Source organism: Nannospalax galili, unplaced genomic scaffold (assembly GCF_000622305.1).
Source record: "Nannospalax galili isolate Female #2095 unplaced genomic scaffold, S.galili_v1.0 scaffold312, whole genome shotgun sequence".
Lineage (NCBI taxonomy): Eukaryota > Metazoa > Chordata > Mammalia > Rodentia > Spalacidae > Nannospalax > Nannospalax galili.
Genome location: NW_008335967.1, coordinates 5,592,041 through 5,607,849, shown reverse-complemented (window position 1 = coordinate 5,607,849; position 15,809 = coordinate 5,592,041). Strand labels below are relative to the sequence as shown.

The 15,809-nt window shown below is 39.5% G+C and overlaps 1 protein-coding gene and 1 pseudogene across 2 annotated transcripts in view; both read right to left on the bottom strand.

Annotated features, from left to right (window-relative positions):
* Orc5 (origin recognition complex subunit 5) overlaps positions 1-13,945 on the bottom strand; it is a 75,950-nt gene extending 62,005 nt beyond the window's left edge. For both annotated transcript variants that reach the window (XM_008830751.2, XM_029562347.1), the window contains exons 1-3: positions 13,759-13,945; positions 11,231-11,323; positions 8,086-8,286 (exon numbers count right to left, since the gene is read on the bottom strand). In XM_008830751.2, coding sequence (XP_008828973.1) covers positions 8,086-8,286; positions 11,231-11,323; positions 13,759-13,845 — 381 coding nt within the window. In that variant the 5' untranslated portion in view covers positions 13,846-13,945. The remainder of the gene's footprint in view (positions 1-8,085; positions 8,287-11,230; positions 11,324-13,758) is intronic.
* On the bottom strand, positions 5,738-7,651 carry LOC103732222 (annotated as a pseudogene).
* Positions 13,946-15,809: the final 1,864 nt, after the last annotated feature.

The following is a 15,809-nucleotide window of genomic DNA, read 5'->3' as shown; positions in this document are numbered from 1 at the left end:
GCCCCAGAGACTACCAGTCCTAGAATTATATCTGGAAATTATGTGATACACAGACAGGGAAGGTTATTATGGAGGTGATGCCTCCTAACCCTCAGATTGCTCCCTGGTTTGAAAACCTTTGTTCCTGTAACTTTAATGCTGTAGTAAAGTTTGTTAAACAAAGGGTCTCTGCTGTACAACTTATGGTTATGAAGGCCCATTACAATCCCCTAGACGACACATATGAATCAATGGTTTGATTGAAGAGAATTTCCAAAACAAAAGAGGGGAATAAAGTAGAGTGCCCCTCAGACTCCCTCCCTGACCTCTGAGAAAGAGCTGCCCTCTGCCTGACTCTGGAAATCCCCTAGATTGTTCAAATCCTTTCCTGGTACATCTGTTTATGGTTTCTATGAAAATGGTCTGGGGCAAAAGAGGAAGAACTTCTGCCCCAGGTAAGCTAGCCAATGGCTGTATAGGTTAAGGCTCTGGAAATCAGTCCTAGATTGTTCAAATCCTTTCCTGGTTCTTCTGTTTATGGTTTCTATAGAAATACCCTGCTCTGCGGTTTTTGTGGTTTCAATTCTTAAAAGCCCTGTATTTTCACAGCTTGGGGTTGCAGTACAGCTACCAAGACTGTGTCCCCAGCCGGTTGGCTTCAATAAAGCGCTTGTGTTTTTTACTGAGACTCAGTGTCCAAGTGGTCAACTCAGGGAATTCTTCAGACCCCGAACAATTTTGGTTACAGTTCCAGAGGGATAAGAGTCCATCACAGTAGGAAGGCAGCAAGCAACAGGTATAGCACCACCAACTACAACCAAGTATTCAAATATCTGAGCCTATGGGGGGCACTGCTCACTCAAACCACCACAGGATGTGATACATGTCCCATTTAATGGTGAGCACTCCACAGTCACTTATTCTTTGCACTTTGATAAGTGTCTGTTATTAATCACAATCCATGGCAAATAGAAGCTTCTCTAATGAGGACTGAAAGCTGCACTAATCTATGAATATAAATATAAGTATTTAGAAGGCAGTTTAACACTACGTTCATTTATTAAAATAAAATAACAGCAGTAGGTTCCTTGCTAAGGTCTATGACTTACCAAGCCCTGGGTTCTTGGCCAGGTTTACAGTACAGTTACCTCCTACGGAGAAGGCCTTAAATCCATTCCAAAAATGGCTTACAGTTGGGTAAGACTGTTGATGACTTTTCTCCCCTAGCTGTCCGTAGACCACCTTCCAGTACTATGAAAGCTACCCGGCAAGGAGGAAGCTTCCAGGTTAGTACAGGCTTGATTTAACTCATTTTTCAATGGTTAAGTTGTCTTGCATTTGGTTAGTATGAGCCTCTTCAAATTAGTCTCTGTTTTCCACAATGACCTGAGTAGTCAGTGATAGTTTCCTAGCTTTCTAGTATAACAAGATGCTCTGGTACATTTTTGGAGAAAACTAAAGTTCATTTTTTTTTTTACAGAGAAGCCTATTTAATTTCCTAAACATTTAGACTTCAACAATAAATCTCATTGCAAATTATGTAATCATTTAAATTTGGAATAAAATTAAATATAGGATGTATAGTTTTCCTGAATAATTTAATGTCTTACATTCCTTTTACCAACAGACAGCTTGCAACAATGAGAATCATACTTGAAGTATTTAATTCCTAATCAGTTTATACAAACTAAAGCTAAAATTATCTATTACAATAAAGATATAAATTAGCGTTTCTACTACACATTCCCATTATGAAATTTCCCATCAATCTCCATTTAAATAACTCTCTAATCTAGAACACAGATTAACTCAAACAAATTGGTCCATTTTCATGAAAAATACAAAGGGGAAATGGCAAATAAAGAGACCATTCTTCTGATAAGAAAATGGTTAACCACTCTAATTAATGATTTTGCTATTCTAACTAATGATCCTTCTTCAAAAGCCATTATCAGCTAACATTCAGAAGTAAAAATTATGAGATACAAATATTTTGTTTTGTTTTGCTGATTGTTTTTTGACACGGTCTCCCTAGTCACAGCTTGCCTGGAAGTCATGATGTGAACCAGAGTGGCCTTGTTCTTGCAGAAATCCACCTGCCTCTGCCTCCTCAGGGCTGGGATTAAGGGCTCATACCACTATGCCTGGCGTGAGATGTAAATATTTTTAATAAGTTATACTTAAGCATTCTAGTAGATTCTCAATTTATAAACTAGCTTAATGAGTAGAAAAATTATTAGCCATACTTCTATATTATTTCCTAAGTATTAAAGTTCACAAATTCAAAATTTAGGTAGCTGACCATTCTATAAACTTACTCTTAAAAATATTCTACACCAAGCACCTGTATACTTTTATACCCTTAATGCTTAGTCAAGAAACAAATGCTTGCTGCATACTTTCTTTGACCTGTTGGGCATAAGAAATAAATACACTCCCATCTTCATCCCTGCTCCATCCAGCCCATGTTTCTACAGCATTGCCTCTCCTTTTAAAACTCACTAGGCTTTCCAACTCCACTACATGAAGTCCACATACTCTGGGATGTCTTTCCTGTTTATTACAGTTTTTGATCACCTCTCTCTAAGACAACTTCTATATTTTTGAATATATCAACTTCTAGAGAGATGGCCCTCTGTGTAGATGCTGGCCTCTTAGCTCTCACAGTATGAAACTATTATCATAATATAAAATGTCTTTTGCCCTTTTTGCCATGTTGCCATTGTACTGTTGGTATAAATGCAATAGTTGGTTGAACGAGTTATTTAGCATAAATAAAAAGTTGTCATTATTAGTAGCCAGTATATTCTTTACTGTGTACTTGTATTAAAATATGGACTTCCTCTATAGAAGAAGGCAGAAGAGAGATTCCATGTGCTAATCACACATAAAATATCTTTGTTTGCTAAGTCAAACAAAGAACCATGAACATTATATAAAACAAAGAAAGCTCTCAAAGGTAAAAAGAAAAAAGAACAAGCAACTCACCTTAGTGTTTGTTGATCACTTTGTCTATCTTTCTGTACCATACACCTCATATACAGACAGAAGTCACCAGCAATAACAAAAGACCAATGCATGTAGACTTAAAGAGACCCAACCAAAAAGGTGCTCTCTCTGGCCATAGAGCAGGAAAAGGACAGCTTGGTCAAGTCTTCTGAAAGTTCCACCCCTCTAAATACACTACTAGTTTCACTGATAACCAGCACCAATACCGAGGCTATCCAGAAACCCCTAGTCAAAAGTCAATTTCTTAGTCAAAAAAGAAAAGACACATCACTTTCGAAACATCAATCAGTTTTGGAACTGTAGGTCAGGAAACAGGAAGCGCAACAAATATATAGATATTTCTTATTATACCACAACATCACAAGATGCCACAATAAAATATCACAAACAGGACCTTTCTCCTACATTCTGGTAGTTCTTTGGTTTGTGGTAGTATAACTCCCAGTGTGTATGAGAATGAGTGAGTGAACAAATGAGAGAGAGAGAGAGAGAGAGAGAGAGAGAGACAGAGACAGAGAGACAGAGTCTACCACCAGCAAAAAACATTTTTTGCAAATCATATTGAATCAGGAGCCTGTCTTCCTCCAGTACCTTGGTTGTCACATTAGAATGGCCTCTATTCCATAGTAACAGGGGCTAGAACTTCAATACATAACTCTTTTGGAAAACAATTCAACCTGTATCACTAGCATGCAGGCTTCTACCCTTTCACCCATCAGTTGATTCCTACCACTCTCCTACTACCACATTCTCCCTTACTCCTATCAGAACAGCTTCTATGACATTCCTGGACTATACAAGGCATGATCTAACTTCCTTTGTATTCTCATTTATCTCTTTACCTAGAATATGCTGCACGAACGTGCTCATGACTTCTCCAGCAATGTTTTCAGGTTTTAACTAAGATCTTGGTGAAATTTCTCCTATTTAGCAAAGCCTCCCTTAGTTCTCCCTTACTTGATTTCCAGAATGTATCAGAACTAATATACAGGTTTATTTATTAACTCTTTCTGAATGTGACAAGCTGTAAGTCAGCAGAGGCTATTTTGTTTGCTGTGCTACCTCCAAGACCTAGAATAGGTGTCCCTGATATATAGGCAGTCCTCAAAACTGAGTAAGTATTCAAATGGTTTTGTTCAGTACTTTTTGTTTATTCTTTGAGAATCTGATACATGTATATAATAAAACATGATCATAACCATCACTCCCATTTCCCTCCTCCAACTCCTATATTCCCCTTCAACTGCTGAGTAAATCAGCAAAACTAAATTATAGAAGGAAATGTAGAAAATACAATAAAAACTATAAAAACTTAGAAAATGAAAACAATATATGATTTGGTCTCTAGTGAATTTATAATATAGTTGTTATAATAAACCTTTTCACAGAAACTTAATGCTTACTTAAGTGAATCATGTCTTTTAAAAAGGTTAAAGCATCGGGGCTGGAGATGGCTCAGCAGTTAAGAGTACTTGTTATTCTTCTAGTAGACCTAGGTTTGGTTCCCAGCACCGTCACAGCAGCTAACAACTGTCTGTAACTATAGTTCCAGAACTCCCTCTTCTGGCCTCTGTAGGTTTGCACACATGTGACACACATAAAAGCAAAACACATGGAAAAACAATTAAAAAAAAAAAAAGACCAAACTGCCCCACCCAAAAGGTTAAAACATAATGAAAAATTCACTAAAATACGTTATAGTAGTCCCCTGATAATACATGTTTGCTGGCTGTAGTTCCAGTTACTTATGGTCAATCAAAGTCCAAAATTATTAACTGGAAAATTCTAGAAATAATTCATAAGTTTTAAATTGCATGCTATTCTGAGTGGTGGGCTAAAATTTCCTACCATCATACCCTATTCTACAAGGAACATGAATCAAGATTTTTAGGTACCTATTCGGTGACTAAAATTTTTAGAATACATCCCTAGTGGGCAGAGGGGTCTACTGCACTTATTTTTAATTATCTCCTACTCAGTTTCACATTGATATAACAATTCAACTTAGCCCACCTGAAATCAAGACAATTCATCTTTTTCCACAAACGAAACTCAAACATATGTGACAAATTTCACCTTTGCAATCTCTTTATTTCTTTTTGCATCTTCTCACTCAAATCTTGTACTGACCCAAATTACCTCTTATATTCAGTCACAACAGTCTCAAACCCACTCTTTCAAATTTGAAGACTTGCATTTTCCTCCAATCAACCTATTTAACATGTCTCTGTACAGTAGTCTTGCTAACAGTCGTCTACTCAGGTATATTCGTTGCTCTAAATTTTTTTTTTTCTTTTTAAAAAATATTATCTATTATTTTTATTTTATGTGTACGCATGTATTGCCTGAATATAGGTAAGTGCATCTGTGTCGTGCAATGGCCACGGAGGACAGAAGAGGCTGTCGGATCCCCTGGAACTGGAGTTACAGACAGTTATTAGCTACCACATGAGTGCTGGGATTCAAACCCGGATCTTCTGCAAGAACAACCAGTGTTCTTAACCTCTAAGAAATCTCCCCAGCCCCCTTCTTGCTCTAAAATTTTCACTATCTCTCTTCACTACTTGGGAAATGAAAGTTCTTTTGTACCACCCAAGACCCTCTAGGATCTGGTTCCAAATGAGCTTCCTAAGTCTTCATTTCCTTCCTTCTTACTTTATAACCCACTGAAAGAGAACTCTCTAAACCTCCATTTCCACTTGCCTTTGGTTTTACAATCCCCTCTATCTGAAACTCTTCTTTAGTTCCATCTTTTTTTTTTTTTTTTTGAGGTCGACTGATCAGCTGACTATATTGACAAGATACTGATTGGTTATACGTTGAAGAAAACATACAATACAAAATACAGAAAAGTTGGTTCCATTCCCTCTCACTTCCCCCCTTACCCACCCACCCCCAAATACTCATCATCATGATTTGGTCAGAACAGGGCTCATGGTCAGAGGTCAGGGTGACCAAGGCTGGAGAGGATGTGGGCGATGAATGGATGTGTGGCTGTCACAAATGATGCTGCAGTAATGCTGTGATTTCTCTCCCAGCTGGGAGTTGGGTGGGTAGGAAGGTGCAGCCTGATGACAGCCAGCTGAGGGAAGAGCTGCCTGACCCTTCCCCAGCTCAGGGCCTGCCCACTGCCCTGGACCAAGCCCACTCCCAACAAGGTATGCTGTGTATGCTCTTGTTGAGTCTACTTTCCAGCAAGAGGGTAAGAAAGGGTAACTGCTCCAACCCTCATCCCCACAGATGGGGGGAGACAGGAGCACATGGCTACTATCAGCAAAGGACAAGTGGGAGAGCAGTGGAGAGGGGGAAGTGGGAAGAGCAGAAGATCATATATATTAAAAAAGTGACTAAGACTTAGAATTAGTATTTGTACAGAAAGGTGCAGGCGGAATAACTCCCTCTGGCCTTGGAGCAAAGGAACTCGGAGAAACCATGATGGACCCCCGCCCCCCTTGCTCCCGGCGGTGGCCCAAGTGGTTAAGTGCGACTGGTTAGAGAGGGCTCCAGTCTGGTCATTCTGGCAGACGAGCTGGGGCAGTGGAAGGCAAGGTAGGCTCAGTTGCTGCAGTACTGGCTCCGGCTAGCTGGGCTGTTCTGCAGATCCACACCTCGGTTCCGGCCTGGAGCACTAGCTGCATTCTGGGGCTTGTTCCTGGGACGCTTCTTAGCTATTGCCATGAAAATTTCATTCACGTTCCTTGCAGTCTTTGCTGATGTCTCCATGAACAGCAGACAGTTATCATCTGCATAGGCTTGTGCTTCCTGGAACGCCACGATTCTCTTGCTGGCCAGGTCTGCCTTGTTACCCGCCACTACGATGACAATGTTGGGGCTGGCCTGCCTCTGTAACTCCTTCACCCAATTCTTGGCCCATGCAAATATATCTGTATTGGTGATGTCATAGGCCACAACAGCTGCCTGGGACAACCCCCCCCTCCGGTAGTACATGGGGGCTAGGCTGTGATAGCGTCCTGTCAGGCTGTGTCCCAGATCTCAATCTTGACTGTTGTATCATCTAAGCAGACAGTCTGTGTGAGGAAGGCTGCTCCAATTGAACTCTCCTGGTACTCATGGAATTGTCCTTTGACAAAGTGGAGGACAAGGCTAGATTTGCCCACTGTAGATTCCCACAGCAAGACCAGCTTAAACTGACAGATCTTGTTTCCAGCGGCTGGTCCACTGGGTTATGCTGTACCTCCCTGACAGGCCACGGCCTGATGCACCTTAGTGGCACCAGTAAGCGTGGGGGCAGGGCTGGCACTATGCAAAGAGACACTCAGTGTGGAGGGAGGCCTCCAACGTGGCTCCGGGGCGGCATTGTTACTTGGGCGGGGGCTCACACAGACAACCCGCCCCCCTCCGCCACCCCATTGGTGTCCCAGGCTCTGGCCTTCACTTCCCTAGTTCCATCTTCTAACACCCTTGTCATAGCTAATCTTGATGGCCACCTTGATGGGATTTAGAAACACCACAGAAAAGTACTTGTGGGTGCTTCTATGAGGGTGTTTCTAGAAAGGTTTACTGATCAGGCAAGACCCACCCTGCATGTGGGTAGCACTATCCCACAGGATAGGATCATGGGATAAATAAGAAGAAAGCAAGCTGAATACCAACTCTCTGGTTCCTGGCTATGGATACAATGTGACCAGCTCCCCCCACTTCTGCCACTAGATCTCCCCATCATGATGGATTTATCACTTAGAACTAAACCTAAACAAACCATTCCTCCCTTAAGTTGCTTCTTGTCAGGCATCTGATTCCAGCAATGAGAAAGTAACTAATATAACCCTAGTCATTCTTTAAGTCTATCTCAAATCTTATCACCGCAAGAAGCTGTACCAGATCCACTTTAGTACTTCAGTATGCCATGGCTATCACTTATCACATTCTGCATGTGGTCATACGTGAATATGGATTATAAGGTCTGTTAAGCAAAGCTCCCTGTAGATAGAGAGTAGTTCTGATAAATTTTTATATCACAAAAGCACCATCTGCAGAGCACTATATAAATTGGACTCAAGAACAAATATATGGAAATTGATCTAATGCACAATTGGTTTTCAAATTAAAGATGATATAATCTAGTAAATTACTTACAATATACACAGTCTGATCCTTGAGATTTTCAGCTTTGGTTAGTTGCTTAAACAAGCGAACAAAGTCATTAAATGTTTCACAGGTTATTTCTGTAGAACATCCCTCCTCTGAAGAACTAAGATGACTCAACTTGTTTAAAATTTGTTCCAAAAGGAGCCTCAAAGTAAAGCATTCAACACAATTCACGAAGGCATGTGGAAGCTGAAAACAAAAACGAAAGTATAACTGACAAGCACATACAATAGTCTCTGTTGGATATTCTCTACTTACCGTTCTGAATGTGTACCCCACTGGTCTCCTACCCTGTGACCCAGAAATCTGACTAACAGAAATTTCATCACCTAGGCCCTTACTCTGGCCGTGGTTAAAGATGTCAAAAGGAAGAAGCAGCAAGAACCTGAAGGTGAGTTGTAGAAGGGGGTTGTTCCACTGACAACCCAACTCAAGGTCCAGTTTGGCAGTATCTATATTCTTCTACCAAAGTCCACAGCCCTAGTTGGGTACTTCCTCTCATAAGCTCTTGCTGGGTCTGTAACAGCTACTGTCTAAGGTACCTTAAGGTCTAGGGTAATACAGGCCAAGATGAAGCACCATTCCTTCCTGATTCACTTAAAGCAACCTCAACCTCTATAACAAGTCCCTTCCTTAAATCACTTCAATGACTTGAGTTTTTCATTTGTTGCCTATAGGCACTCAAAATAAGCTTGCATTTTCCTCTAATGCATTATTATAAAGAAAGCCAGGTACTTTTGAATGTTAAAATTCTTAGTGGGAATTTTGAATTTATATCTTTAAGATTATTATCTTTCATGATGGAAGGCCCTAAGTCAAAAAAATTTTTTTTTGTATTTTATTTTTTAAAAATTTTATGCACATGAGTGTGCTGAGTGCATGTATGTAAATGCAATGGTGTCATGCAATGTCCAGAGGTCAGAAGAGAGTCAGATCCCTTGGAACTAGTTACAGGTGGTTGTTAGCCACTGAGCCATATCTCTAGCCTCCAAAAAAAATTTTTAAGAGTTAGAAACCACAATAATCCTTATATAAGAATTATAAGTACTAATTTTATATTTAAAGAATGATCAAAATGAGGCAATTCCATAAGAAATAAGAAGCAAAACAAATATAGTCTGTTTTTAAATGAAATCATAAAAGCAGTGCTGATCAGTAAGAGGAAGATAACTTGTGCCACTTGGTATACAATAAAACCTATAATGATTTTTGGTGAGAAGTTTTTTTTTTTTTTCCTTTCTGAGTACCAGTGTAAAAGGGGAGATTATATATCCGTGAGCAGTGCCATCATTATTTACTAACCCTTTTCACCCTCATTTCTTTAGGTAGAAGAAAGAATTTTTATGTTTCTGTTAAGTAATTTGTTTACTTTTGTGCTATCCTGGACATTAATAACAGCAATTTCTAAGAACATATTTGTGTATCTATACCAGAAGTAGTGATAATCATATCTTATACCAATTAAGTGATAGCAAGAATTATAAAATGTCAAAGAATATTATACAGCCCTTAAATATGAAATTCCCTTATTGGATTTTCAGGCTTTCATTCATCATGTGTTTTTGAATTCTTCATACACAGGTTTTCAAATACAAATTTCTGGCCTACATTCAGATTCTGAAGTTAGGCATGAAACTCAGAGATCTATGTGTTTAAAATGAACAGTTGATCTTTGGGTTCAAAGGCTAGTATCTACAACTTAAAATGTGCCAACCATAGTGCTTGGTACTGGAGATAATATAAAAACTCACAGTCTAAAGCCAGGAAAACATAAGACAAAAATCAAAGCTCAGAGGGCTAAATATTGTGACAAAATAAAACTCTTAGTGTTGAGGCTACAAATCAGTGAGGCATCTTAACATAGGATAGGAAGCATTTAAACGTAAATTAAAAAACCTGGCAAAATAAATAAACATGTCAAGCAATAGGATAGCAGAAGGAGGTCGAGTAAAGCCATTCCAACAAAAGGGAGCAGCGTTGCCAAGATCTGAAACAAAGCAGGAACTGTAAGCAGTTCAGCAGTCCATCTACAACATGTATCCTCAGAACTAAACTAAGACTAGACTAGCAAACTGAAGGTTGTGGGTTGGCCATCTGTTTCTGTATACTCAGTTCCTGTGGATCATAGCCATGCCCACTTAAATAGATATCGCCTCCAGCTGGCTTAGGATATAAACAGGTATATGGTAATAGTCATAAAAAGTCACATCTAGCTTTTATTAAACTCTTATAAAACACTAAGTACTGCAATACATTTTTCACGCATTCATGTTTACTTTTCATAACAATCCCAAATGCTGTCATATGCTCCAGTTTACAGACAGGGGAAGGCACAAGATGGTGAATTCAGAAAAGGAACATGAGTCTGCCAGACTACTGTCCAAACTCTTAACCATTATATTAGGAAAGATCAGTCAAATTCAGTTCATGAAGTCTTCATCAGGCAAATCACCTCAACATTATCTTGCAGATCTTACGTAACATTTACATGAGTAGGTGGCAGGATGAAGAGTGTGCAATTAGGACACCTGCACGAACACCCGGAAATTGCAACAGCAAGTGAAAACTGAGATAGCAACCATGGCTATGATGAAAGGCAGATAAGTCATGACTTTAAGAGCATAGAATCAGGAATATATTTAATGGCTTGCTTTACTGCATGAGTGAGGATAGGAAAAGGGCCAAGAAACAGCAACTGTGTCAACAGTGAAGATTATTCATCGAGATAGGAACTCTGAGAAGAAAGTGATGTTCAGTTTTGCATTTGTGAAAGTTCATAACTATCAGTATCAGTATTACAAAGGGAAAGTGACAAGCAGATTTTATAGTGTAAAAGAAACAAATTTTAGTATTTTAAAAATAATTTGTTACTTATGTCTCCAACTGTCAGGCAACGAAAGGGAGAGGAAAATTTGGCTTAATTTAAAAAATAACTTTCTAGGGTCAGGGCTCAAGTTATTTAATGACTAATGGCTTTTGAAGTTTATACTCATTAAAGTTATCCAAATAAAATTTGGTCAGAAATGCTTTATATAGATGATACTCTAGAGAAAGGTAAGCTGGACTAAAAAGATTCATCTCTAGGAATCTACGAGTAAAAGTCAATTCACATCAAATTTAGGGTTATTCTTACCTCTAAAGTTTTCAGCAAAGTTTGTGTTACATAGGTCTTCCCACTGGCAGTGTGTCCGTAAATAAAAATGGATGGAAAGCTGAAATGATGTCTCTAGGGAAGAAAAGACAAGTATCTCTCTATAAGGAATAGTAAATGAATATTCATCAACTTGGAGAAAGTCTGTTTTGAGACAGGGTCACCCTGTAGCCCCATATAGCCTGGAACTCTCTCTGTAGACCAGGCTGGCCTTGATCTCACAAAGATCCACTTGCCTCTGCTTTCTGAGTGCTGGGATTAAAGGAATCACTACCACACTGGGCTAGTGGGCCAAAGTCTTAGTGGTAAGATAAAATACTGAATCCAAATTACTTCAAAAGTGCAAATATAGTGAATTCTTCACATTTTGAAATTAAACTGAACTTTGAGCAGTTTCCCTTATGAAAATATTCTGTAAAATTACATTAGGCTATTATATGCATATTACATACTCATACTTTTATTAGTATACAGGCTTTCATATACAAACTCATGCATTCTCAACTTTTTAAGAAGATTTAAGGGAATTTTCAAGGATAATTTTGTCTGCACTACATTTTCAGTCTAATCCTTTTCAAAGAATCAATGTCTTTGTGAGACAAAATTTTACTCTACATTTTAATGTGGGAAACTAAACCCATTTAACACAGGGTTAAAAGACAGCTTGAAGCCTTACTTTTAGGAAACCTTACAGAATACATCTGAATCATGCATAATCATTTACTCTGGCATAAATATGTATTTCATCAAATCAAACACTGATGAAATCTACATAGAAATATATTTAAATACACACACACACACACACACACACACACACACAGACACACACACACTGGATAGAAGAGAGTAGCTCCGTGGTATAGCACTTGTACAGCATGAGCAAGGCCCTGGATTTGAGCCAGTTAATTATCAAAGACCCCTCTATTGGTCTATCCAATGCTGCCAATATGCTTTACTTATTCGATGAATACTTATGAGATACCCACTAAATGCTAAAAACTGTAAGGTATTTAAGAGTGTAAATATCAGTAAATCCTTCTATTCTGAAGGATTTATAGTCTAGTGAGGGAACACATTTTAAAAATAATTACAAATATTATTTACCTTCACAAAGAAACTCAAAACCATGTTCAAGAGCTTTTTTTCAAAGCTATACTAAATCTGCTTTTCTAGAATCTACCACACTGGTCTGTGTCCACTATGTGATGTCTAATAACATTCTCCTTTATAACAACTTTTCTCCTGTTACATAGAATTATAGTGAAATTAACTTTTCACTTTTAGAAACCTCTTCAACAACTTAAGCCAGAATCTGGCCCAGTATCTGATACCTAGAAGGTGCTTAGGAAACTTTTACTTGTTGAACAAATAAATCTTCTTAGAAACATGAGTTAGTCTTTTGGTAGTTCTTTGTCATAGAGGTTCTTTGTATTTTCCAAATGCAAACCATCTTGCAGAAAAACGATATTAATTTGATTAAATATAATTTGTTGTAAAAGCAAGCATAAAAACCTTTTTTGTGAGCCACACTATGTCAATATTACCTAATTTTATTTGCTAATACTCTTTTTCAGGAACAGCACGTTCATTTGGAGTTATCTAGATTTAACAGTTCAGGGATAGAAGGTATAGAACATGAATATATTTCAGTAATAGGGGTAACTATAATGGAAAGTGCTAGAACTAAAACACTACAGATGTAGCTGTTGACCTCTTCTTTAACTTCAGATGAAGGGGAATACTTTTCCATTAATACTTCACAGGGGGTCACCTCAGACTCACCTCCCACTCAGTTGGATCAAAGTACATTTAAAAAGCAAACTTGATGGTTACTTGTATTCATTCACCTCCTTGATAGTATCTCATTCTAACAAATTCTAATTAATGAGTATGAAGCAACAGGCACATCAGAAATTGAGTGCTACCTCTTGGGCAAGGATTCCCTAGCTTACCAGTAAGGACGTTTTCTCTAGAGCATTTATCTGCTAGTCAAAGAGAAAAACCTACATCACACCTATTCTGGGCTTTTACAATTCTGGAAAGCTGCAGGATGCCAAAGCCTAAAAGACTGGGTTTGTTCTAAGTGGCCCTGACAACCACCTCTGTGTAATTGCCTTACATTTATGCCTCATTGAAACACGGGAACTTGCATTTGATTAACACTTTGCACATAGAGATGCTACAAAAAAATCTTGTCGGTGGGGAAAAATAATAAGCAACTTCCCGTAGCAAATCAGGGCTGAGAGCATCTCTAAAGTGTGGCCAGTGTGAAGGGCCACCTCCTAGCCAACCGCCTGCAGGGCGGGTGGGGGGGGAGGGGGCTTCCTAAGCAGTCTCCTTTGAAATGAACTTAGAAGTTACTTTGGGAAAGTGTGGGGAAGCACAAAGCCCCTCCCTCTCAACTACGAAGGTGGTCTACTACCTCGCAGTTCACAAACTACTCCCCCAAACTGCAACAGACCAGGGACGCGTTCTAGGATGTGGGAAAGACAGTCTAAGCACAGTACCTCTCCGAACAAGGACTGCAAAGTGGACACTTGGGCCTCCCGACAGAGCACCAAGTTCTCCAAGTGAGGCATTCTGGCGGGCACCATCCGAAACTGTAGGGCGGCTTGCCAGCAGCAAGCAAGCCTCACTCTGGAAAGCCTCACTCCGTCTGGCGGTCAGTGCTCCCGCCGGAAACCGGATTGGGGACCGGCGCGGACGAGTGACGTCACAGCACGGACGCGCCGCTCTAGTCTCCGATACCAACGTCACCCGCTCTCTGTGGTTTGCGCGGGCAGCACGCGGTCCAGGGGTGGGCTTGGTCTTAGCGCTTTCCTACCCCAACGGGAGGGGTAGATAGCGGTGAGCGAACTGGGAAGGGCTGAGAGGAGCCTGGGGCCTTTCGGGGAGGTGGGAAATTCGCGACCTTGATCGCTAAAGGGAACTCTGGAACTGAGTAAGCTTGGAATGAAGTTTTTTGCAAGCCTGAAAGTAGATCTGAAAGTATTTTTCCTAAGGGAAAGTGTACAGAATGTTGGTGAGGGCAAGAGACATAAAAATAATACCATCTTTAGCATGGGCCTTACATGTGTATTTTTTTGTGGAACACCTAAATTTTAGAAGAACCTGGACAGTAAAGGAAAACATATAGAAGTAGGGAAATTCGTGTTAAAAAAAAAAAAAAAGGCTTAGGAGTCCTGAAAATCTTGATCTGGGATCACGGACGTCTATTTCTGAACTGTGAGACTTTGAAAGAATCATTGAACCCTTCGTTTTTAATTCCCTTATGGACAATGGTAGGCTAAGAATAAAAGATGACATATATAGTGCCTGCTACACATAGATGAAATCCACTATGTGTAATACAGCTACAAAATTTCCCATGTAGGAAATCTGATTGCTTCTACAGAAAAGCTATTTGAGCTAACAAGTGAGTTTTGCAAGGTTTCAGGATACAAGACAACTATTACTACACAATGGTAGTAAGCAATTATTATAAAATACTTAATAAAATTGAGAAATCTGTAAGACCTACATACTGAAAACTAAAAAAAGAAAAAAAAATCACTGCGTGAGGGGTGGGTGTTTTGGAGAGACAGCTCAGTGGTTAAGAGCACTGACTGCTCTTGCATAGGACCTAGATTTGATGCCCAGCACCCACAAGGTGGCCAACAACCTTTCTAACTACAGTTCCAGGGGATCCTACACCCTCTTCTGACCTCCTTGGGCACAGCAAGGGTGCACTCAAGCAATACATTCATACATATAAAATAAAAATTAAATGTATTTTTTAAAAACCACTGAAATATTTTTTAAACAGTCATACTGTGTTGTAAGAATTATGTTTATTAAATTCTGTCTAGTTTTTCTAAACTGGTGAAAACTCAACAGAATCTCAATCAAAATCTTAGGGATTTTTTGGTTGGGTTTTGATAGAAATTAACACAGGTGTGTTAAAATTTGAACAGGTATTTCATGAAGAAAAGATACACTGATCTCAAGTACATAAAGAGATATTCAGGGGCTGGGAGGATGGTGCTGTTGATAAAGCACTTGCCCTGTCGTTATGGAGGACCTGAATTTGGATCTCTAGTGCTCAAATAAAAAGCCTGGCACAAGTGGCTCATGCTAGTAGTGTCAACTCTGGGGAGATGGAGACAGGAGGATACCAGAGATTTCTGGGCAGATAGTCTAGCTGAATTAGTGAGCTCCAGGTTCAGTGAGACATCCTGTCTCAAAAAATATGGTAGAGACCCATGGCTCAGGGACCGTTGCAGAAGAGGAGGCAGAAAGATCGTAAGAGGATAGGTGTAGGAACATAAGGAAACAGGTTTTCAGGCCTTGGGGGAACGTGTTCATATGAACTTACAACAATGGTGACAGCATGCACAAGACTCATGCAGACTCAATCAGACAAAAACCTAACATAGAATTGGGGAAATGGGCAGCAGGCCCCAACTTTAGCCAAAGAACTATTGACAACTGATAACTGCTAGGTGAGGGAGAGTTGATCTTCTTTAAGGGAAATGACTAGTTAGACTGACTAGACTACGGAGGATGAACTTGTACCGAG